Source organism: Lathamus discolor, chromosome 1 (genome assembly GCF_037157495.1).
Source record: "Lathamus discolor isolate bLatDis1 chromosome 1, bLatDis1.hap1, whole genome shotgun sequence".
Lineage (NCBI taxonomy): Eukaryota > Metazoa > Chordata > Aves > Psittaciformes > Psittacidae > Lathamus > Lathamus discolor.
Genome location: NC_088884.1, coordinates 870,031 through 895,427, shown reverse-complemented (window position 1 = coordinate 895,427; position 25,397 = coordinate 870,031). Strand labels below are relative to the sequence as shown.

At 47.1% G+C, this 25,397-nt stretch overlaps 2 protein-coding genes across 2 annotated transcripts in view; one reads left to right on the top strand and one right to left on the bottom strand.

Annotated features, from left to right (window-relative positions):
• The window catches only part of ITIH2 (inter-alpha-trypsin inhibitor heavy chain 2), a 30,736-nt gene extending 28,322 nt beyond the window's left edge, over nucleotides 1–2,414 (bottom strand). Inside the window, exons 1-2 of the mRNA XM_065665156.1 lie at nucleotides 2,242–2,414; nucleotides 782–856 (exon numbers count right to left, since the gene is read on the bottom strand). Coding sequence (XP_065521228.1) covers nucleotides 782–856; nucleotides 2,242–2,325 — 159 coding nt within the window. The 5' untranslated portion in view covers nucleotides 2,326–2,414. The remainder of the gene's footprint in view (nucleotides 1–781; nucleotides 857–2,241) is intronic.
• A 7,797-nt stretch (nucleotides 2,415–10,211) lies between these two features.
• The window catches only part of ITIH5 (inter-alpha-trypsin inhibitor heavy chain 5), a 51,120-nt gene continuing 35,934 nt past the window's right edge, over nucleotides 10,212–25,397 (top strand). The window contains exons 1-5 of the mRNA XM_065665063.1: nucleotides 10,212–10,411; nucleotides 14,489–14,533; nucleotides 19,063–19,226; nucleotides 19,358–19,465; nucleotides 20,821–21,071. Of these exons, the coding sequence (XP_065521135.1) occupies nucleotides 10,292–10,411; nucleotides 14,489–14,533; nucleotides 19,063–19,226; nucleotides 19,358–19,465; nucleotides 20,821–21,071 (688 nt within the window). The 5' untranslated portion in view covers nucleotides 10,212–10,291. The remainder of the gene's footprint in view (nucleotides 10,412–14,488; nucleotides 14,534–19,062; nucleotides 19,227–19,357; nucleotides 19,466–20,820; nucleotides 21,072–25,397) is intronic.

Genomic DNA, 25,397 nt, shown 5'->3' with positions numbered 1-25,397 from the left:
TAAGAAAAGCCTTGGGATACAGAAGAATCATGTTTGCTTAATGTCAAAGATGCTGGGAAGCCCACCTTTACTCAGGAGGCTCTTTTGTTTCCATTGTATGGAACAAGCTCAAGAAAGCACCAGGACTTGGTGGAGGATGAGGTCCACTCTGATATCATTTCTTTCACACGGTGTAATAAAAGCTAATACATTCAAACAACTAATTTCATGATTAAGTACTACTGTGTAAAACACAAGGAAACCCCTGCAATGCTGCTTTAAATGATTCTGTTTCAGGAGCCTATAGACTAAAATAAGCTCAAGTCATCAGCATGCTGGAAGCCAATTCTCCTCCCTGGTCTCAGGCTCCAGCAGCTCACCACCTATGTGACACTGTGCTGCACCCCTTTGACCTGAGTTAAAGAGGAATGAGCGGGCTACCTGCAGGACTGGAAGGTTTCAGCCTCCATTGCCAGTGTCTGAAGTGCTTTCCCTTTTCCTCATGGAAAAACATCACCAACATCAATGGATTTTTCCCACAGAAAGTTAGAGACAAGTGTCTCCACTGTATAATGGTCCTTAGGAGCACACGTATGGAATAAAGCCTTGTGTTAGGTACTGCACAAAGGATAGTAGCAGTCCTTATCCCAACAAGAGATATGGAGGTCTTAGTGCATATGAAGACCTGCTGGTCCCACCTGATTGCATGCTCACAACCATTGACAACCATGGAACAAGACACCTGGAGAGAGCTCCCAGACATTCTTGCTCCTTTGTTCTGAGGCATTTCTGGGTACTGTACCTGGTACCTGCCATTTCTCGTCTTGGAGCTGGAAGGAAATCCATCAATTTCTAGGTCAATCAGGTTTTCCACTTCCTAAAGGAGAAAGAAAGGAAGACATGTTGCTGCTGCCTTACTGTTTGATTGACCACTCGATTTATTATTGATTAGTGTTCTAATAGAGTTCCAAAGGGAATTTACCTCCCCTTGGTGCAAATGGGGAGCAGAGGCACAAACCATCTCAGACCAAAATGCTGCATCCTCATACATTCAGCTACTCTCTACGGTCAGCTGGCTCTACATACTCCCATAAGATCATGACCTTTACTACCATTTTACAACCTTTCCTTCTGAAACAAGCAGTAATATTTAACCCACTGAAATGCAAGCGGCAGATTATCATCAGGATGGGTCTTTCCCAAGCCGCCCTTCGTTAGAGGCAGTGTTTTTGCGGCACAGCAATACTCTCAGTAAATTTTGTTAGCAGTTTAGTTTATAGCAATAAAAATATTTCAGTACATGAGTTGTTCTCCAACTTTTATGATAGAGTACACACAAAGGTTTGGGCTATATTAACTTGAAATGTATAAGCACATTGCTGTTGAACTGGTACAGCATCTACGGTTACAAAGGACCACAGGTCCAGAATATTTTTCCTGGGAATTCCAAACTCGGGATAAAAATCTTCACCACATCATGAAAAGTGCTGTAAGAAGGAAGAAAAAGAGGATATCCCTGCTCACTGACTCCTCTTGTTAATCTTGCAAAGGAAAAGAATGCTTCCCACCATCCCTGCTTCCTTCACAGAAATACCGCAATACAGCCGTGGGGAAATGGGTGCAGACACCCAAATCTAAGATCACCTGAGGCTGAGGGTTCAAATTCGGAGTCAAAGCTGTAATTGTGCTTCTTTTCCTCCTTGCATTGTCCTAAGAAATGACAAGCTCTGCTATAAATTATCCCTTCGCTGGGGAATGTACAATCAATAGGATCTTAACTCCGTATTGGAAGTCTTGGTAAGAAGAACCTGAGTCAACATGAAGCTCTGCTGCAGTTCGTAGTGGTCCATCCAGGAGACCACATCCACAAAGGTATCTAGGTGCTATGTTTCTGCTTATTCCAGGGAAGCAGGCTATAAAATATGCTGAAAATCTCAACATAGAAGCCCACTTGAATGTTTAAAGGTTAAAAGCACCAGAAAAGGCAAAGTTGAGGTAAAAATAAGAATCCTGCTTGAAAAGAAAGGTGGATTTGTGCCCATATTACCCTAACTTTAATAATATTTTAAAAGCAGCTCTGCAAACGACAGGAGAAAAGCAATTGCCAGAACAATCGCATTTACAGCTACAGGCAGAAGAGAATTCATGGATGCAAGCAGAGCTATGAAGCAATGACCCAGCTCTGCTCCCCGCAGAGCCAGCTGCAGCTTCAACACTGACTTAGAGGGAAAGGAGACCTGGGCCCTGCCTTGAAATACTCACATCTGGGATTTCATCGATAACAAGATCAAAGCTTCCTACTCCAGAAACGAGGACCAAAGCCAGGAAGCAGATCAGATGCCCCATTTTCTTCCTCCTTGCTTCCTGAGACGAGCCCACATAGGTACCGCACACGAGATCTTCTCTTCTCTGAGACAAGTTCAAGGAAAGAGCGCAGGGTTATGGGGTATTTGGAACACAGTTTTGAAACGCTGACTTTGTTTAGGCCATAGGTAAATATTTGCCTTGTAACGTAAGCCTGAGCCGTGATGCCTGAGCAAGGGTTATCCAAATAGTGTCTTCACTTGCTTCTGCTCTCGATAACAGCTCAGGCTTGGATAGGCTCACTTCTTGCTTTTGTAGCTTCCCGTTCTGTTTGAGTAATTTCCTGCTGGGCACAGACCTTGGAGTATCCAAAGCTTCAAAAGATCAAAGCGAGAACTCACTCCTAGCCTGTTTGCTTATAGTAAATGGGGTGAGGACTGGTTCTCCGAGCAACGGAGGCAGCAACATTGCGCTTCTCCAAGGGCCCTCCCATCACAGGGGTTGGCAGAGACCTTTGGGTTGGATCCTGACCTACACAAATACCCTTTTCCACTCTGGCTGGGAAAGGATCATAGCTGGTGGTGGGAGAGTTCTCAGTTTTCAATCTTCGTCATGTGAAAACGTCTGATGATGTTTCCGGATGCATGTTGTACAGTTCCTGGTTGCTTCTGAAACTGGTTTTTGGCCTCCCTGCCTCTTTAGACATTTCAAGAGGTGCGGTGAAGTGAGCCAGCAAAGCAAAAGGGGGACAGAAGGGAGGAAGCAGGTTTCTGGCAAAAGAAGCTGGGCTATCCCTTCCACTCGTCCAAGAAGAAAGGAAATGTGCAGACATGGCAGCAACCTGAATGGAAAAGATTGAATTACTGTCTGAATCGAGGGACAAGACAGCAGACAAGATTATGTTATGTTGTGTTATGTTGTTATGTTACGTTATATCAGCTCCAGCCCCTCAATGTCTCTCTTGCAGTGAGGGGCCCAGAGCTGAGCACAGGATCTGAGGTGCAGCCTCACCAGTGCCCAGCACAGGGGCACAATCCCTGCCCTGGCCCTGCTGCCGCACTGGTGCTGATCCAGGCCAGGACGCTGGGGGCTTCCTGGCTGCCTGGGCACAAGCTGGATCTTAACCAAAGTAGCACAATGAGGGATGGAAGTACCTGACTGCACATCTTTGCCTTCCTTTTCAGTCCATGGTAATAAATAGATCTTTCCTGAGTGCTTGGTGCCTGACTCAAATTCATTACCTGCCTTACCATAGAATGGGCTGACCCCTGCCCTTGCTGGGTCTAATTCATGCCATGTACAATATAAGGAGTCCAGTCAGGGAGTTCAGAGGAAGATGCCAGCTCTGGGGACATCTATAATTCACCAAAAGACTCCTACCTCCTGGAATGAGCAGCTCTGCATTTATCACTGTATCCACATCACAATTTACCCATTTTAGACTTTTTGAGCAGAGGAGAATCTCCCTGTCGTGATCCCAGGTATGCTGCTTCAAACAGGAGGTCGGTGGTCAGCCTGTGATACCTAAAACATCCAGGTTGGTTTTAAATCGTGCGGTCAAGAGACTGGCAATCTAACCACATACCTTGAACTCAGTCTTTACTCAGCCTCTTAGGTTGGTTTTGCTCTGTGCTGTGTGCCTGTAGTTTTCACAGTATTTAAGTCAGCTTCCTTAAATTAGCTTGGGAACACCTCCATGAGTGCTGTTTGGGCTATAAGAGGGCTTATCCAGGCATGCAAAAGCAGCAGGAATGAAGCATCCAGTCTTTACCGTGTTGACAGTATCTAGGATGGCTTGAATTTCCTAAGCTCAGTTCCATTTACACATGTGCCCTTAGCTCGGAGACCAACCCTTTCTCCTCAGAAACTTATAGAATCATAGAATGGTTTGGGCTGGAAAGGACCTCAAGATCATCCAGTTCCAACCCCCCTGCCATGGGCAGGGACACCTCACACTAAACCATCCCACCCAAGGCTTCATCCAACCTGGCCTTGAACACTGCCAGGGATGGAGCACTCACAACCTCCCTGGGCAACCCATTCCAGTGCCTCAGCACCCTCACAGGAAAGAATTTCCTCCTTAAAGCTGTTCTAGAGGTATGTGGGACCCCCGGCTGGGAGCCTAATCCCTGCTGCTCGCAAGAGATTTAAAAGTCCCTTTAGGGCAGGCATTGATGTAAACCTTTTCTTTCGTAATCCCTGATTTCTGTCCTCTCATAACCACCAAAGGGGGCTTAGTGATGGCTTTGGGTGAAAAATAACAGGCTCGGGAAATCGATGTGACCACTAGATGGCATGAACCGCTTAAATATGCTGTCCAAAAGGGTCCCAAAAGCTGGAATTCCTCAAAGAGGAGCTGCAGAAAATACCCAGAGGAACAGGTATGCCCAGAGCCCTACTGTTTGCTGTCAGGTTAAGTGAACTTCCCCACACCTGCATGAGCAGAACACGGTCTCGGATGCCTTGTGGTGTCTGTTGGGCTGTTCCATGAGTTGCTCTCCCATGGTCGGCACTGCGCTGGAGGGAAGTTTTCATGCACTTGCTGTTACTGCTGGGCAGAGTGTGTCCCTCAGAATAATCACATTGTGTTAGCTTGGTTTGCGCCTAAGAAGGAATACTCTCAGTTTCTGTGTCTTATGAGATAGGCAGAGCACCTCCCGTATGAAGACAGGCTGAGGAAGTTGGGGCTGTTCAGCCTGGAGAAGAGAAGGCTGCGTGGAGACCTCAGAGCAGCCTTCCAGTACCTGAAGGGGGCCTACAGGGATGCTGGGGAGGGACTCTTCGTCAGGGACTGCAGTGACAGGACAAGGGGTAACGGGTTAAAACTTAAACAGGGGAAGTTTAGATTGGATATAAGGAGGAAATTCTTTCCTGTGAGGATGGTGAGGCACTGGAATGGGTTGCCCAGGGAGGTTGTGAGTGCTCCATCCCTGGCAGTGTTCAAGGCCAGGTTGGACGAAGCCTTGGGTGGGATGGTTTAGTGTGAGGTGTCCCTGCCCATGGCAGGGGGGTTGGAACTGGATGATCTTGAGGTCCTTTCCAACCCCAACTGTTCTATGATTCTATTCTATGATCGCAAATTCCTCATCCAAATGTCCAGCGGTCCAGGTGAGAACAGGGTGTGCTTGCCAGGCAACACTTACCCAGAGTGTCTAGTGCCCTGACATTCATCCCACAGCACACAAGCCGTTCTGGGACATGATATATGGGCATGTAGAAAAGGTGTTTTTGGTGTCTTAACTTTCTTCTCTTAGAATCATAAAATAGTTAGGGTTGGAAAGGACCTCAAGATCATCACCCCCCTGCCATGGGCAGGGACACCTCACACTAAATCATCCCACACGAGGCTTCATCCAACCTGCCCTTGAACACCGCCAGGGATGGAGCACTCACAGCCTCCCTGGGCAACCCATTCCAGTGCCTCACCACCCTCACAGGAAAGAATTTCCTCCTTAGATCCAATTTAAACTTCCCCTGTTTAAGTTTGAACCCATTACCCCTTGTCCTGTCACTACAGTCCCTGACGAAGAGTCCCTCCCCAGCATCCCTATAGGCCCCCTTCAGGTACTGGAAGGCTGCTCTGAGGTCTCCACGCAGCCTTCTCTTCTCCGGGCTGAACAGCCCCAACTTCCTCAGCCTGTCTCCATATGGGAGGTGCTCCAGCCCCTGATCATCCTCGTGGCCTCCTCTGGACTTGTTCCAGCAGTTCCATGTCCTTTTTATGTTGAGGACACCAGAACTGCACACAATGCTCCAGTGAGGTCTCACAAGAGCAGAGCAGAGGGGCAGGATCACCTCCTTTGACCTGCTGGTCACGCTCCTTTTCTCTTGGTACTACCATTCAACAGAGACATACCAGACACCAGGACTCAGCAACCTGCCTGTTTGCCCTGAAGACCTCTTCAAAGCGGCTTTCACGTCAGTCCCCCAGACAGAGCCAGACATCCCCAGCTCCAATGCCCTTTGGCAAGTACTTCAGGCTTACTTAAACAGAAAATACCGGTATCTGAAGCTCTGACCTGCTCTACAGGGCCATGGCTCACACAGGTGACGGCAACAGGCAGATAGGGAGCCACTGGGACCCCAGAAAAGAGCTTTCAGGAGCACAGGCATCTCCCAAATAGTGACAGAACTGGGGACCATCAGGTCCCATCTGGGTGTTTCATAGGAAGTTGATTGGATTAAGACCTGAAAGAAAACATTAATGTAATTCCCTGCACTTCGCTGTATTTAATTTTGGCTCTAGATATTTATCTATGTTGATGCCTTTATAATCCTTTGGGATGTTTTCCAATTTCTTCATCAAATTGCTGGCTTTGAATGCCACTAAGTTCTACAGTTCCTTAGGAGATTTAGTTCCTGGTTCAGACCCTTCTCATCAGGCGTTTAACGTAGATGCCTTTGCACGAGGTGGGTCTCTTGTATCTCATTCTTCTACTTAGAACAGAGAACTGGAGCTCTTTAATTTCTGGATCCATGCAGCCATAGCACTGATGCAGTGATCAAATGTGGCTCTGACCTTGTTCCCTCAGTTTCAGTCTGGAGATGGAAAACTGCTCTTGTGCTAGAAGGTGGCAACATTTCCTTTAGTTTCAGTACTCCCTACAGAGTTTATTTGACCGGTATGATGAAAATTAGGAAGGCTGGTCCTATCCATGAGCCTTGAACGGAGAAACAGGGGATGCAGATTATGGGAAAGCAGAGCATCACCAAGGGGGGTATGTCAGTGTGTTGACACAGAGAGATTCCTTGATATAACATGATGTATTCCAAGTGAAATGTATACGGAAGCTCACGTTAGCTGTTAGATCATGCTTCTTTCCATTGCCTCTGCTCATGCTGGCCGCAGGAATGCCAGGCAATTGCGTTTGCTGAGCTCCCACCCAAAGACCAGCTGCTCATCTTGCTGAGTCGGCAAAAGTCAGCATCAAACATGTCTAATGTGAGCACACCTGAGTAACTGCTTATCTCGTCCTCCAATGCAGCCCCAGAACAGCGCCTGGCACGTTCGCCCCCAGATCAGGAGCCTGTTTTCCAAGGATAATGTGAACAATCAAGACCCCAGGGTTAATGTTCACTCACCAAACCTAACCGCATCCGAACCACATTAAAACACACCTTGGTGTTATTTAGCTACGTGCTGTGTCCTTAGGTGCCCTTGCTGAGGAAAGCATGAGCAGAACTGGCTGCTCCTCATTACTCTAGGAAGGGCAGTGCTTTTCCCAGCTCATTGTCTCATGCCTGTGGGTTATCCTGTATACGCTCCAGGGTCCTGCTTTGGGCTGAATATCCCCCTTTCTCCAGATGCACTAGGATCTCAGTATCTTTGTATTGTCTCACTGTGATTTCCTCTGGGCCCCAGCTCCTCACCTGTGCAATGTGAGCAGAGCGGCTGTAGAAACAAGCTGAATACTGATCAGGAGGCAAAGAGAGACAGACAGCGAGATTTGGATGCTTTTCCAAATGCTTCTGGACTGCCTAATGGGTATTTCAAGCTGGCAAAGATCTCCCCTTCCTGCCCAGGAACTGCTGTTATCTGTAGGGTTAGCAGGGTAGTTTTGAATTGCTTTTGCAGGGGTGCTTCGGTTTCCTCTAGGTTTGCCAAACCAGAAGGAAAAGCATCCCGCATGGGTTGTTTTAATTGCCTGTTTCCTGCATTTCTTAGCATATGCTGACGCTTACTCATCTGTGTCCCCTGGTTAGTGAAACACGGACAGAGCAGGCTGCGGAGCGCAAGAGGCTGCAGCCTTCCTTCTCATGCTTCTCCTGTGTCTTGAGCCAGACAAGGCACTCAGGAACTGAAGTCAACTGGATCCAGATTAAAAACACTTCAGACCATTTTCTGTGTGTCCTTAAACCCGGCCTCAGCCTGAAGCACTGCTTTGAAGTCTTTCTTGATACCCAGCTGGATGGCTGAGCCCTCTTCCATCTCCCTTTGAAAAGGCTGACCATAATGCCTTGACTATCCTCTAGCAGGGACCCCATCAGCACTACAGTCATCTGGGGGTTTTGATTTGGGGCTTTTGATTCCTTGCCTACTGCTGGCAATGCCAGAAGGGGTCTGTGTGTGAACATAGTGTGGCCTCAGCCTGAATCTGAGCCATCCATTCGCTAAAGGGACGTTTCAAAGGTGCTGACCTCGCTGTCCCTTCCCTTTGCTCCATCTCTGTCTCCTCTCATCCCTTCTAAATGGGGAGTGAGCACTTTCCTGCTCCTCCATTACACATGGCAGGTGTGGAGGGTATAATGCTCCCAGGACATAGGCCCTCAGTGAACACAGTGAAGATGTTCTTCAGGTGGGTGCACATGTGTCTGTCCAGGAGAAACACCAGTGACCCAAGGGTGTCTTTATCCATGTTAGCAAAGCCAAAGAGACATTGAAACATTCACTGGATTGTCATTGCCATGGGCTGGAGCTGAAGCAAAACAGCTTCAGTCCCTGATGACCCAGAGCTGCAAAGGGAAAAGCAAATGCAGTGATTTGAATCCTGGCGTGTGTGTGCTTGCACAAAGGAACACCGAAAACCCAAAACAAACAGAACCAGAAGTCAGGTCTGACGGATTAAAGAAGTTACTGTTGGCATAGCAAAGTACTAGCATCTAGTTTAGGGTTAGGTGAGTGCAGCAGACACAAGTTCCCAAACGCCTAGGGATGAGACGTGCCCGGTCCATGCCAGCTTGCACAGCCTGGAGGAACAACCCTGAGAGCTGAGCGGTGGGGACCCAGCCTCCATGGGGAGAAAAGGGCTCTGCCTTTGGGAAACGGAGGGAAGGGCAGCAGGGTCACCCCTGCTCTGCCCAGTGGAGAAATGGAGCCCAGACAACACCAGAGAGGGGTGAAAGTGTGGGTCTTGGCTGTGTTCGCTGGCAGCAGGAGGGGTGCCAAGGCGAGGGTGTGGAGAGAGCCCTGCCCTGCTCCGGGATGGAGGAGCTTGCACAAACAAACCCAGCAGCAGAAGGTGTCCCTTCAGGGAGGGTGAAACCAGAGGCTTTACCACTCCTCGGTGAAGCCCCAGCCTTGAAGCCTGTCCTTAGAATCTGCTGTCTATGGGGGAGATAATGGGGTGGGAGCAATGGGGTTGTAGGAGGGTGCTTTTGAATATGGGATAATAATTGTAGTCTGGAGAAGAGAAGGCTCAGGGGGGACCTGATGGCTCCCTACAAGTGCCTGACAGGAGGATGGAGCCAGGAGGGGCTGGGCTCTGCTCCCAAGGAACAAGGGATGGGACAAGAGGAACCGGCCTCAAGCTGCCCCAGGGCAGGTTTAGATGGAGCTGAGGATCAATTCCTGCCCCAGAGGGTGCTCAGCATTGGAACAGGCTGCCCAGGGCAGGGCTGCAGGCACCGGCCCTGCAAGGGCTCACACCCCGTGGAGACGAGGCCGCAGTGCCATGGGGCAGGGGTGGCCTTGGCAGTGCTGGGGTAATGGTTGGACTGGATGAGCTTAAAGGGCTTTTCCAACCCAGTTGATCCTATGATTCCATGGCCGTGGTGTGAGCCATCCTCCCCTTGAGGAGACACCCTGGCAGCCCTGACACCCTTCCAGCTCCCACAGGGTGACCAGCCCCTCAGGCAGGCACTATGGGACAGCCAACATCTTAGCCCCTAACCCAGCACCCAGCGCAGTGCTCACATCTCCTCGCCCCTCCTCAGCGGGGATGCCGAGGGACACCATAGGGCTGAGGTGCTGCTCGTGCCTAAAGGATGGCAGCAGCACCTCAGGGACCCCCAGCGGCACCGCTGTCCCTTGCACTGAGGGGGACTCAGCGATGGTTCGTGCTGCGGAGCCCAAGGGAGCAGCCGCGGGACGGGAGCCCTGCAGCGATCCCCGCAGCCCCTGGCAGCCGCCGAGGGGGAAAGGGGCCGGTCCGGGGCTCGAAGGAGGAGGAGAAGAGGGTGGATCCCTCCGCCTCCCGTCAGCTCCTCCGAGGCCGGCGGCAGCGCAGGCAGCAGCCGGGCTTTCCTCTACCTGCAGGGCAGGAGCCCCGGCCGGCGCTCCCCCTCCATCATGATCCTTTGGTTATGGCTCTGCTGCGGCTTCTCCATGTCGGTGGCGCAGCCCGACTCGGAGCTGATGGCGAGGTACCTGGAGGAGAAGCTGATGGCAGACTACAGCATCGTGGAGCAAGTAAGTGCTAAGGCGGTGGTATGGGAGCATCTGGTGTTGGGGCTGGCTTGTCCCCTCCTAACCATCAGCATCAACACGCAGGGCAGTCGCTAAAACAGCATTTATTCACCTCTCCCTGCAGCATACCCGTGGCTGCAGTGGCATTTCAGCTCTATGGGAGGCTGATACTAAGGAGCAATGAAGTTGTAAGTGATGAGCTAGGAGAGCACCCGCACCCTCCTATAATAGTGCTAGAGGGTGGGTTCCAAGCCGACATCCCCATAGCTGTGCTAACAAGGCGTTCCACAGGGACAAGGGAGTTAATGCAGTGTCCTGGCCATGCGCCAGGCTGAGTAATTCAGAGTATTTGAGGCTCAGAGGAAAGTTTTGCTGCCTATGGTCTCAGTAGTTGATTTTTAACTCATGCTGGATGTAACAGAATGCATGAAATTCTGCATGTAAAATGCTTCTTGACCAGGAGAGAAAGAAAACAGATTTATTCTGCAAATGTGGGCTGTTGGGTTGTGGATTGAATTTTCTGAGGAAATGGGGCTAAAAGAGCAACAAACTTTGCAAGTTAACAGGAGAGTTTAGGTGGGGGTTTCGGCGGCTGCGATTTAAAAGGCGAGCTTCAGATCTGTGCTCACATCCTTCAGGTTTGTAACAGACACCACGAGTGACTTTGGGTCACTTAGGGCATCCATCAGTTGTGTAAATCTGATCACATCTGAGAGGTCCTGTATGAGACACTCAGGTGGGACTGGGCTACCTGTGGAAGACCTGTACCTTGCAGGAGGCCAGGTGGGATACCCTTGTATATCAAAAGTGTCAGTAAATGCCTGTATTTGGTATCTTTTGCCATGCAGTAAGCAGGAAAAGTGAGACTCTTCATACGTGTCTGTACCTGGTCATTCAGACACTCATCCCACCTCCACAGAATGTAAAGAATCTCCCTCCAGAGTTACCCATGTTTCTCCACTATGAGACCTCAACAGCGTCATAGTTGATCCTAATCGCTATGAACACATATTCCTTGTTGGGGAATTCAGCCACAAACCAACATGTTCTCGCAGACCCACGTACCCAAGTGGGAGAGAATATCTCCACCACTGCCCTGCCAGTGGAGTGGTCCCTGAAAACACTCACTTTGCTTTAGGGGGAAAATCAGCCACGAAGCTGAAGCAACTGGCTCACAGTGTTGGAATAACCTGGCTGATCTTGCTTGAGGCAAATGAGGGTGTTTTCACAGCAGCTGTGTTGCTGGCAGATCAGCGGCAGGAGTAACTTACAGTAGAAAAGCAGTGACACAGAATCATAGAATTAGGGTTGGAAAGAACCGTGAGATCATCCACGTGTGGAACAGCACATTCAGATTCAACAGAATCGTAGAACCATAGAATGGTTTGGGCTGGAAAGGACCACAAGATCATCCAGCTCCAACCCCCCTGCCATGGGCAGGGACACCTCACACTAAACCATCCCACACAAGGCTTCATCCAACCTGGCCTTGAACACTGCCAGGGATGGAGCACTCACAACCTCCCTGGGCAACCCATTCCAGTGCCTCAGCACCCTAACAGGAAAGAATTTCCTCCCTAGATCCAATCTAAACTTCCCCTGTTTCAGTTTGAACCCGTTACCCCTTGGCCTATCACTGCAGTCCCTAGTGAAGAGTCCAGTGTGTATATATATGTATGTATGTATATGTATATAAATGGAGGTGCTGACCTACTCCCTTGGAACAGCAAGATCTAGAAGAGGATATCTGTCTGTCTTCACTGAACACATGAACCAGGTTAAGAGGCAGGTGCTTCCCTAGATCAAGATACTGCCCTATAGACAAAGCTCCAATGAATTCGGGAGAATGTATAAGGCTGCATTTAGCATCCTGGGAGGATCTTCCTACACAAAGACAGGTACATACACAGGTCTTTGCAGGATCGTGGTATCTGCAATGCGTGTGGGTTACCTGTTGTTTTATCCAAAAACTGACCACACTGCTAAGGTAGTTGGTAGGGTTGTTAGTTATTACTGCTGCACTACAGGTAGTTTTTTGGACTGTTCTTCACAGGTAACTGAGTTCCTACAGCCCAAGTTATTCCCTGTAGACCATGCTGAGCAGCAGATGGCAACAACTATGGGGTCACTACCAGCAATTAATTATTGGGCTTTAATGAGTGCTTTGGTTGGCTTTAAAGCTAAAGTTTGGTGTTAGCTCAGAAACTGCTCCATTAGATGATGCCAGCGAATTTGGCTTATTCGAAACAGTCTGATGGACTGATCAGTATCACAAACCCCGCAGCAGTGCTTTGGCAGTAGATATGAAGTCCCAGCAAATGGAATACTGTTATCTGGTGATCCTTAGCTACTCACTGGTGTTTACTGGTTACCATCCTGACTTTAGAAGGTAGCTTCTGAAGGAGCCAAGTAATACAAAGCTTTCTTACAGGGATAAGCAAGCAAACAAAATGAGTGTGTGGTGGGGAAAGATAAAACCAGTAACCAAGTTTCCAGCTTTACCAATTAGTCAGTAAAAGCTACTGTGACCATTCCATACAGGGTGACAGATGGATTTGTTCCAAAAAGTTATCCTTTAGTAAAAAAACTACTGAGGATCCTTGATCTCTCATCCCTGCATCCCCTCCAAAGACCAACTTCACAGGCAGTTTTCTGGCTTGCTCTGAAGAACCTGCAATGATAGAGACTCTGCAGCCTCTCACAGCAGGCTCCTGAGGTGCTGTGCTTGAGATAACATTCAGATAGAAAGTTTCATCCTGAATTTAAACTGCACAGAATTCCTCTCGTCTCTTTTCCTTCGCTTTCTCCTTCTCCTCCTTCTCCTTCTCCTTCTCCTTCTCCTTCTCCTTCTCCTTCTCCTTCTCCTTCTCCTTCTCCTTCTCCTTCTCCTTCTCCTTCTTCTCCTTCTCCTTCTCCTTCTCCTTCTTCTCCTTCTCTTCCTTCTCCTCACAAGTTTCCCAAGGGAACTGTTTTCTTTTGGTTCTAATTTTACAAGATGTTGGCTAAAAGAACCCAGAAGGAAATAATAATGGTTCTACTGGAGAAGGCTTTAATTTCCCCATTGGGCATTCCTGAGCATTTCAATGCAAGATATAAACAGACAAAATCATCTCCTTGGCAAGGACTGCTGTTATTTCAGTGCAAATCAACAGAAAGGGCAAATCAGGTAAAAAATATCATTGCATTCCTCTGCTCTCTGGTTGAAGAAGCCTCTTGGCTTTCTGCATTGACAAGATACTTGAAACAGTTCTGGGGAGGGATTTGATTTGGAGACGTTTCTAAGCTCCATGTGCACAGAAGAAGTCAGAGGCACTGCTGTTGTTGTGAAGGGCGATAGGATGAATGCTGTTGCATTGTCATAGGTGAAGCACTTTTTTCATACTAAAATCTGTGGCTGGGTATAAATGTCTTTATTCCTTTTCTGCGCATAACTAGCTCTTTTCTGTCACCACACAATAAACCCATAGTACCTGTGGAGAGTTTTGAGGCAATTCAAAACTGCTGTTGAGGTAATATCAATAAAACTGAAGCTATACCACCAGTTTGCACAAGTCCTCCCTTGCATCAGGTCCACAGGTGCAGTTGAATGGAGTTACACTTTCTAGACCCCGCCACATGGGTGTTAGGTGTTAACCTGGTCACTGCTCAAGCACTTGATGAGCATTGTGGACCACCTAGCAGCCCTTCCCATCCTGTACCATATAACATGCTGCAGGGCAAAGGCAGTGATACAGACAGAGCTTTTGTGTGGCTCCATAAGAAGCTTCAAGGGAACACACTTCCAGGGCCAAGAGCATCCAAGGTGAGGGCTGAGGTTCCTGTCTTTATATAGAAGGTCCCTTAACAAGCAGCATTTGCAAAACACAAAGTACCTCCTCACCTGTGAGAGCCTCATTCCACTGCTGAGCTTTGATCAATGGGTCTGTTAATATAGAAGTGATTCAGGTTTTAACTTTAACCAAAGCAACATTTGAACCTGGCCGTGGGCCATCAGTCTCACAAGCCCATGTCTGGATTTAAGCAAGTGACATGTCTTCTCTAAGCTGACTAGGCTCCATTAACCACCTTAACTCTCTGCAGGTCGCACGCCGTGTTCCACGACAGGCCAAGTTTCTGCAGAGGCTGGTATGTATCACACTGTGTCTTCATTTCATCTCCTGGGAATGACATTGGCTCTATGTGTGTATGCGTGTGCACGCCTGTGCCCAGAAATGAACTGTGTCAATGACGGTAGGTAAATCTTCATTCTGATCCTTGCAACATGTACAGGTTCTTCTACTATTTTCCAATTCATCTTCTCGACCCCAGATTTGGAGAGAGAATGCATAATGTTACAAACCTGAACCATGCAAGGAATACAAGCCTGATGAAATCTCATTGAATCTTAAGAGAGAGAGAGGTTGCTTTGAAATTTGAAGATCTCTGTCTGAAATTTACTGAAGAAAGGAAGAAGACGAGGAATCCAATATCCTTTCAGCATGGGAACCTAGGCTTTGATGTGCAGCAAATCTGTGAGATCTGGCTGAATTGCTGCACCAAGAGTTGCACAGCTTAGAACAAATCTTTGACTAAGAGGCAGCCAGTGAAATTGCTGTTCATGGCCATAGGCATGTTCTGGCTTTTCTGAGGGATGAGGAACTCATTTCATGTGCTCAGCAGCCATCACATGTTTATAGCTTCTGGTCCCTTTGAGCTTTGACAGATTTGAATCAGCAGCCTAGAAGAGAGCAACTCATTGCAGCCTTCCAGTAACTGAAGGGGGCCTATAGGGATGCTGAGGAGGGACTCTTCATCAGGGACTGTAGTGACAGGACAAGGGGTAACGGGTTAAAACTGAAACAGGGGAAGTTTAGATTGGATCTAAGGAGGAAATTCTTTCCTGTGAGGGTGGTGAGGCACTGGAATCGGTTGCCCAGGGAGGTTGTGAGTGCTCCATCCCTGGCAGTGCTCAAGGCCAGGTTGGATGAAGCCTTGTGTGGGATGGTTTAGTGTGAGGTGTCCCTGCCCATGGCAGGGGGATTGGAACGGGATGATCTTGAGGTCCTTTCCAACCCTAACTGTTCTATGACTCTACGATTCTAACTCTCACACTTACTACCAGTTTATTATTTCCAATCTGAGATATGGTCAGTTTGACTGATAAAGGTAAAAACGTGGAATATATTTAATTTTCCTTCAGCTCTTTCCTGTCTTTCCAAACATTTGGTGTAAACAAGCATAAAACAATGTGTTTGGCAAGAAAATCTCAGCTCAGTTCATCATAATAACCAGGACACCTTCATAAAGCCCCCAGCCAACCTGCCTCACAGCAGTGTGCTAATCTGCTGCCTTGGCAGTCCCTGGCTTTATTTTTAATAGGGATAATAGATCACAGTAATAATAATATTAAACAAATGGCTTGTTTTGTTTTTTCCTTTGTGCTGCCCCTCGTCTTCTGAAGGCCTTAATAAAAAGCGGAGAAAACAAACAGGCATTTGCGCAGCTGTAAGTCAGAGCATCAGGCACTGATGGATTGTGTAAGAGCTCCAGAGAAAGCACAAGAATCATGGACTGGAACTTGGGCTGCCCGCCAAGCCTGACCGAGCAACCTGCTTAGAAACTGCTTCTGCTCCCACTGTTTATATTTGCTATATACAAGGAATGGCAGATCCCTTCCAGGGATGGGGAGGTGAATCAGCTCTTTCACCCTCAGTTGTATGTGATGTCCTTACGCAGTGTTTGCTTTCCCCAACAGCAGCTCTTATCCACCAGGAAGAGGGAGAGGTGTTGAATGCTTTTTTATCCATTTTCTTTTGCTGCCTTCTTTGTGATACCCTCAGTCTGTGAGGGTAGCAGAAGTGGAGCTTGTTGAGTTTTATAGAGAGATGTGACAGAGACCAGCAAATACCACATTCAGATTCAACAGAATCACAGAACAGTCAGGGTTGGAAAGGACCTTAAGTTCATCCGGTTCCAACCCCCTGCCATGGGCAGGGACACCTCACACTAAACCATCCCACCCAAGGCTTCATCCAACCTGGCCTTGAGCACTGCCAGGGATGGAGCACTCACAACCTCCCTGGGCAACGCATTCCAGTGTCTCACCACCCTAACAGGAAAGAACTTCCTCCTTATATCCAATCTGAACTTCCCCTGTATAAGTTGAAATCCATTACTCCTTGTCCTAAGACCCTAAGTGATGTGGTTCTTCATATAAAACATGACTAAGCTGTGGAACTCCTTGGTACAAGATGTTGCGGAAGCTAAAGGTTTACATGGATTCAAAAAACAGCTGTGCAAAGCCACAGAATAAAAACCTACTGAGGTCTGCAAAGCACAGAGACACCACGCTTGCCTCATGAGCTCCTTCAGCCACAGATTACTGAAACAGAGATTATTTTGGGGCAGTATCAGTGCAGGTTGGACTGGTTTTACACTCTAAGCGTGTCCTATTGATCTCTGCCAGTGATAGGCCACAGGGTTAGAATTGCTTGTGTTCTCACCCAATCCAACGGTTCTTGTGTTGTTGCTGTAACATGGGCAAGTCCATGTCCTCTGTCGTGTTCTGAAGACTTTCTAACTTCAGGTGAATCCATCACTGAATTCACAGTTGGATCTGTCACTACAGAACCACTTGTATCTCAAGTAAAAGGCAAAGGGCTTGATCCTCTTTCGCTGTTGAGCTGTCAACTATGTTTGAGCCCATAGCTTATGATGAAATGCAGAACATGGGAGTGGATGCAGAAAATCTGGAACAAAAGAATTTGCTGTGGTGTGTTTTAGATTCTTCTACTTCTTTCATTAATCCTCTGTATCTTTTGCTATGCCACAGGCAATTAGTGGTATGGAAGACGGGATGAAACGTCAACTCATTACATCTGGAAACATTCCTACAAACACTACTTCAGATCGAAACTCCCCATCCTGTCCATTTCCAGGATAATGGGACTGGAAAGCCATGCCTATGTATCAGGGAAAGTCCTAAAACCAGCAGGATCTAATTCTAATCAACAGTGACTGAGTAAAAGCCACTCGTAGCCTAAGGGGGAGATCTAGGCAGATGTGTTCTAGTCTAGATCCATTGCACTGGGCTGTCTGATGTCAGTGAGACAAATCACACCCTAGAAGTCTTTGCCATTGTGCTCCGTGTCAGCTGAGCCTGTGCTAAGCAGGATGACAGCGGACACAAAGCACATCACACATTCTCCAGCTGTTAAAGATACCACGATGAGTTTCATCTGAGACACATTTATCAGAGTTTCTCCAGGCCTTGCTAGTGTAGGCAGGTGGGGCTTTATTCCAAGTCTATTGACAGCTTCATGTTTGTTTCCAGTGGGTCCTCATTCTTCCACTCGCCTGGAATTCATTAGCCCAGCAGCTTGGTTTGTTGGATGCTCAGCAGTAGTACTGCTTCTGCTGCCATCAGCTACTACAGAAATGTTCTTGTTTCCTGCTTACACAGACACTTGTTAAGCCATTTGTCAAACGATTCTTGTTCTGAAGAAAAAAGGCTGGAAGTGCAGCTGAAGAGCATGTTCCTGACTTCAGAGCTCTCGTATGGGTGTGAGCAGAGGCTTTCTGAGGTGTTTCCTCAGTAGGAAAGGTCTCACTGCACTTGGCACAGTGAAGTTGCTCTGTATTTGCAATGTGCTTGACTGTTTCGTTTCCTTCTGCTTTTGAAGGTTTGGTCTTTGACTGTTTAAAGCAACACAGGGATTTTCTCCATGGGTTGCTTACAGTTAAATACCCTGAAATCTTGCAGGAAGAAAGCTGCTGAGCTCCATGGAGACACTGCTGTCCATAAAACACATGAGGCTGAAGAAATGCTCCAACCCAGGCCTTGCGCACAAAAACACATTCCCAAGAAGCAGAAATTGGCTTTCAGCTTCCATTGCTGCATCATGTGTCATTCACTGCAGTCTCTGCTGCTTTTCTGCTGGAAGGAATCCAGTGTGGGCTAGAAGGCTTAAAATACTTCGCTTGAGACATCGTGGTGTCAGTGTTTCCTATTAAGTCCCTTCCATCCATTGGCTGAGACCTCCAGGATGGATTCTCAGCAGAGGAGGACTCAGTTGACTCCACTGGCAGTAGTTTACATTACTTACAGATCTGGTTGCATGAATTCTATTCTATGATTCTAATTTGAAGGTGCTCCTTCATAGTGATCCCAGTTTTTCAAGGCATCTTACGTCTGCTCTTGTGCACATTACACATAGATCTGGACTCTGTGGGGTCCTGTTTTAGGCTTCTTTTCCCAGGCCATAAAGGACTCATCGAGATCCTCTCACATGGTTGGAGTTGAAGGCTGTGATTTAGGATACGAGTGGATTTTGTCAGTGTGTTTCACATCTAAAGGCTGGCGCAATTAGAGCTCTCATTCTTCCTGGACCCTTCCCAAGCACTGGAAAATGACTGCGGCCTTTGTTCTTGTGCACGAAAAAGTAAATGCCGTTTTCTTGGCTTACCTTTTGCAACTCACCTGAAATATAGAGGGCAAGCCCACATTGCCTGCTGTTGACTGCAAGCCCACATTGCCTGCTGTTGACTGTTTTATAGGAGAGTCTAATACTCACAGGGTGATAATTTGCTTGTTGATATTAAGTATTAAAGCCACCGAAGCACTGATGGGGTGAGTTATCTGTCAGTGTTAATGGGTAACCCTTTAATATCAACAGGAAACCAGGCCTCGGATGTCTGAGTTCAGTGTGAAATCCACAATCATTTCTCGCTATGCTTTCACCACGGTGTCCTGCACGATGGTGAACAGCGGATCTGAGGCACGAGAGGCTGTGTTTGAGATGCAGATCCCTGCTCCAGCTTTCGTCTCCAACTTTACCATGTAAGTAAGTAATGCTGACAGCTGGGTGGAAAATGTGCAGGAATACACGTGCACAGTCTGTGAACCCCTGTAAAACAGGCCGCATGTGTGTAGGTGCAGAGTGATGATGCTGACATCTCTGGTCTCTCCAGGATCATTGGCAACAAGACTTATTATGGGGAGGTCACAGGGAAAGAAAAGAAGCACAGCAGTGATGACAAAGCAAGGCACAGGAAACCTCTGAACTCCACAGAAGGAAGGTAAGTGTGCCTTTAGCTGTGCCCTGGGAAGTGGCATGCTCTCCTCTCATCTTCATTTTGGCTGGCTTGGCACACCCATCCATGGATCTATAGGAAGAAGCAGTTAAACAGAACATTAACTGCACTGCCTGGTGTCATTTCCACTTTCCACGTCACGTAAAATGGCACGTGGTCTTCTATAACCCTGTCACATCACATTTTCACTTCCAAGATGCTCCAGGATGTACTACAGAGGGAAAGAAAACTTGTTACTTCCTGAATAACAGGTAGAAAAGTTAAGGCACTGTCATGGATGTAGCCTTACAAGAGAGAAGCAACAATATTCTATACTGGTATAAAGTAGTGACTTAACAAAGTTCAGTGGTAAATGCAAGTGGTTTAACAAGATGGCAAGGTACACTTGATTATATACTGCATACAGAGCAGGGTCAGACAAAACTATCAAGGAGACCCTCCCATTGAGTCCTGAGATTTGGAAAGGGCACCTTTGCTTTCTAAATCACTTCTCCAGGTGCAGCTGGATCCAGGCTTAGACCCAGACTTGAGACTTTTCAATACCAAATTGTGGCCATCACCAAAACCTCACATCAGTGAGGTCTGAAGTTACCCCTATGTGGCACTAAAAGCGTCCATTCCTGTTACATGGCTTATTTTCCCTTCACGGGCAGTAGTGCCTGGCATCGTATCAATGCCTGTGAGTTGGACACTGCAGTGTCTCTATGGGAGGTAGAGCAACTTAAGTTGTCTCCATTTAACAGGAGCACAGCTGAAGGCAATAGAGGTGGGAATTAATCTCACTTCAAATTAGCAAACAGAAAGCTGGCTGCCATTGTATGCTGGGTGCCTGATGGCACTTTGTGGTCAATAGGAAGAGAAGAGTCCTTTTAGAGAAGTGTCCAGGGGTGGAATTCCCTTATGGGAAATCCTATTTCTCCCCATTGAGTATGTATCTATAAGCAGCTAATATCAGGGAAGAGGAATTAATTTGTCCTTTGTTTAAGATATTGCAATGAGTCAGCAGTGGCAAAGTCAAGAATTCAATGTGGGTCTTGAAATCCTCTGTGTAAGAAACCAAGAGACAGCCTTTCCTCTGGCCCTGCTCCATGTTATATATGTCTGTCATATTCCTCTCCTCAAGAAGTCATCTCACCTTTTAGGACCTTTCTTCCTGTGGAAACCTTCTATGTGCCCAATGCTTCGTGAAGCATTATGATGTTTTCTTTCTTGCTGGCTTCATGTGTTCAATGGCAGGAAATACTTCCATTGCACCAACAAAATCCAGATTCATCGTTCACTGGAGCAGGTGGTGTGTGATGTGTATGGGGTGTGAAGGTGTCTTTGGGTTTTCCTTCCAGGGAGAATGGCTATGAGACATTCAAAGCTTCTGTCTTCGTTCCTCGCAAGATGCAGGCCAAATTCCTACTGCATTATGAAGAGCTTTTGCAAAGGAGACTGGGGAAATATGAGTACACAGTCAGCATCCGGCCCCAGCAGCTGGTAGGGAGGTTACGAGTGGAGGTGAACATCCTGGAGAAGTCAGGAATAGTTTCACTGGAAGTGCCTCCCCTGCGGAACAGCAAGCACAAAGGCAATGGGAAAGTTGAAGGTAAGGAGAGATTTTATGACCCTTGTAAATGGGGCCTCAGTCACTTAGGATCTGGACTGGTGGTGTTGGGAGTTCTCCAAGGCAGCCTTGGATAACTGTCTAGGCTGGTGTTTCAGAACAACCTTCCAATATCTGAAGGGGGCTACAAGGATGCTGGGGAGGGACTCTTCATCAGGGACTGTGGTGGTAGGACAAGGAGTGACGGGTTCAAACTGAAAGAGGGGAAGTTCAGGTTAGGTATAAGGAAGAAGTTCTTTACTGTGAGGGTGGTGAGGCGCTGGCACAGGGTGCCCAGTGAAGCTGTGAATGCCCCATCCCTGGCAGTGCTCAAGGCCAGGTTGGACAGACTCTTGGGTGACACGGTTTAGTGTGAGGTGTCCCTGCCCATGGCAGGGGGCTGGAACTGGATGTTCTTAAGGTCCTTTCCAACCCAAACCATTCTGTGATTCTATGATTCACTTTTCCTCTGCTCCAAATAAGACATTAGACAAAACCCCACCATTGTGTCAAAGCAGCATTGTCCAAGATCAAACGGTGTTAGAAACTAAAGGAAGACAACAAGCAAAATGAATGCAAGCAGTTCCTTAGGCACAAATTGTTCTGGCAAATCCCAACTATGACTTTATTTAGAAGATAAATCTTTTACATTCTCAACTCTTGCTGCACTCCTTGTATGACAGGCATATTCCACCCCAGAGGTGGCTTCATGAGTGACAAACAAGTGTCTAAGTATTGCAAGCCACCAGCAGTTCCTATTTAGAGATCTCTTATTCACTGGCAGGGCAATCTCCAGGTTCACAAAAGCTGTTATAATGGATATAATGGAGGTGATCCTGCCCCTCTACTCTGCTCTTGTGAGACCTCACCTGGAGCATTGTGTGCAGTTCTGGTGTCCTCAACATAAAAAGGACATGGAACTGCTGGAACAAGTCCAGAGGAGGCCACGAGGATGCTCAGGGGACTGGAGCACCTCCCGTATGAAGACAGGCTGAGGAAGTTGGGGCTGTTCAGCCTGGAGAAGAGAAGGCTGCGTGGGGACCTCAGAGCAGCCTTCCAGTACCTGAAGGGGGCCTATAGGGATGCTGGGGAGGGACTCTTCGTCAGGGACTGTAGTGACAGGACAAGGGGTAACGGGTTAAAACTTAAACAGGGGAAGTTTAGATTGGATATAAGGAGGAAATTCTTTCCTGTGAGGGTGGTGAGGCACTGGAATGGGTTGCCCAGGGAGGTTGTGAGTGCTCCATCCCTGGCGGTGTTCAAGGCCAGGTTGGATGAAGCCTCGTGTGGGATGGTTTAGTGTGAGGTGTCCCTGTCCATGGCAGGGGGGTTGGAACTGGATGATCTTGAGGTCCTTTCCAACCCTAACTATTCTATGATTCTATGATATAATGTGAAAGGGATTTTCGGATTATGATGGGAATTCAGTCTTACATCAAGGCTGATGGCTTTTTTTCTGTTTTCTGTAGACTGAGTTCCTGTGGTATCTGTGAGAACTTTGATGCTTAATGAATATAGGGCTGGTCCCATTCAACTCAATAGGACTTTCTTTTGCTATTGTCTTTACGAGCTTTGAACTGGGCCTTCAAGCTTTGGGCTCAGCATTAGAGCAGGCTCTTCCCTGGCTCCACGTCTCCTGAGAAATATTTATTTGAAGTGAATTGTTTTTTCCATCCATCCATGCCAAGGCAGATAGGAAATCCTGCATTTCAGAACATGGGAAATTCTAAGAGGAAAATCCATGTTTTGCCAAAATACTAAGCGCAATATGAGTATCTGCTCTTACCCTTAACCATCCTCGCTCACTGTTCAGACAGTGTAAAGGTAGTTTTCCAAGTGTAAGCTAACAGTGAGGAGCACAGGATACTGTGATTGCTCCGTGCTGACAAAAAACCCTCACCAAAGGGGTGAGTCTGACCTGGAAGCAGGATGTAGTCTTGTGGGTTACTCTGAGTGACATAATGCCTGCAAAATCAGTGGAGCTCTTCTGCCAGTTGAAGATCCTGAAGGATATGCGATGGAGTTGAACTGATTGCTCAGTGTGATCCTCCTGATTTCATTCAAATCACAGTGAAATCAAGGCTCTCAGTGACTTGGACCAGCTTCAGGTCAAGCCTTAGTCTTTGTTTGTACATCCATATACTGTGTGATAAACGTGCTCTGTTCCTCATCCGGAGAGACAGGAAGCCTTTTTCACCTACTGGGGAATATGATAGTGCATCGTGGCATATGTTTTCCTGCAAAACATCTGGCATTGATCGAGGTTAGAGACAGGCTAAGCAGAGCAGACACACTTGGTCTAGTGCAGTGTGGAAATTCCTATACGTAAATGACATACAGTGAAAACTCTGGTCACTTGCTATCCAAATAGCAATCTGTGAGCACTGATCATTCTTGGCACTGTGCTCCAGATTTCAAACAGCTCATATAAAAATGCGCCCAAGCTCTAGGATTCCATAATCCTCTCTAGCCAGTAAAATATGTATGAAATAGATGTCCCATTGGGTAATGCAACTGAAGCTCAGATTCCCTGTGCTTTATCCTTGCTCAGCATTCAATTACAGACCCTTTCTGGGTGGAATCGCCCTATGCAGTTGATGAAATCTGTTTTGCTGTGATGAAATCACTGCTCTGGAAGTCATCAAAATGGCGAACAAATGCCAGACCTTTGGGGTCCTTCATGAGCAGTCAGGACTGGGTTGTGTCTGCCAGATCATTTTGTTGGTACTCAGATGAGTGCCACTCAGAGGAGTGTATAACGCTGATGGATGCAGGAGTTTTTCTAAACTTTCTGATGTAAAGCAAAAGGAGGAAATCAGGACATTACCACCAACTAGATAATAAGCAAAAAAAAAAGAAGGAAAAGGAAAAGAAAGAGTTGGCAGAGAGTCTCGGAAGGGTCTAATACTGGTCATGGAGAAAGACAGCTTGTTTTGGATAGGAAGGATTTATTGCTTGTGACCTTTTCTGGCCAACAAGATCAATCACACTCAGAAGACAGCAGGCACTTCCTGCCTTCCTAAACACAAGTGGAAACCACAGGAATACTCTTAGGAAGGGCAAGGCCAAGACAAGGAGCATTTCACTTGGACATCTGCTATATTCCAACGAGCTGTCATCTCTCAAGCTTGATCCAAAAAGCAAAACATCTGAGTCATTAGATCCTTGCTGCAAAGCCTTCTTGCTCATACAACACCTCAAAACCCTAGAGCATGAGCTCTACACATCCATTGAGACACCTGAGGGAGGTTACTAAGTGAAAGACATGGAAATTGTGAGTCCTACCTTTAAAAAGTGGCTGCTCGGAAGACAGTCTGCAAACTGGGAGTAAACCAGGCAAAAAGACAGTGTCTGGTGTCTTCTTGGAGTCATGTGGTTTACGACTTTTCAGTATCACTTGGGTGGTAGCAATCTATTAAATAAGTGGCCAGCAAAGGGTGTCAGACCTGATGCTGCCATGGTGGGGCCACAAATGAGAGAGGTCACGACTCGACTTAAAACAATGACTGTTAAGGAGTCCTTGGGAAATAGTACTGCCTGACTGGTTTGAGCTTGAATCTGCCATGAAAACGCTCTTCCTTGATTTCTGATGTCAATAATAACTCCCAGTTAACGATAACATCTGAGATTTTGGTAAGCATTCATAAATTACCTGGAGAGTGTTGGGTGAAAAATGTATTGTGGCATCATCAGTTAAATGGCATTCTGAGTAACACGTCCAAAGCATCACCAACATGAAACCATTGCTGAAGATGGGATGTAGCTTCACAAGTCATTTAAATACTTCTGACTCTGGCTGACCTCAATAAGAAACTATATTCTCTTTTCTGAGTACAAGTCCTGAGGATCCAGTGTAGAATAGGCAAAGTAAGTTGAAAATCAGACATGTTTGGCTTTGGAGTCATCCGCATCTCTATATGATTAGCACTAGCAATAATTGATGTTCATCACTGAAATGCCAACCTGTGGCAATAAAAGCTGCTAGCAAACCTGATGAAAACATTTGTAACAATAGCTGAGATGACCAAAAGTGGGGGAATGGCTGATCTGCCTTTATTTTATGGACCAATCTTCTTACATTTCTGATGCTTTCTACATGCTATCCGTAGTCAATATACCATGCAGGAAGCATAGTGGTAAAAAATCAATTTCTCTGTTTAATGATCATTCAGGATTTGCACTTTTGACTACTGCCAAACTGCCAGTATCCATTGTGATGAATAGAAGAGATAAAACTTAAAGATCTATAGACAAAAGATGTCCCTTGATGAGAAAGAGTGAAGGACACTTTTGATCTATAAAACAGCACAGAAATCACAGCAGTGGGAA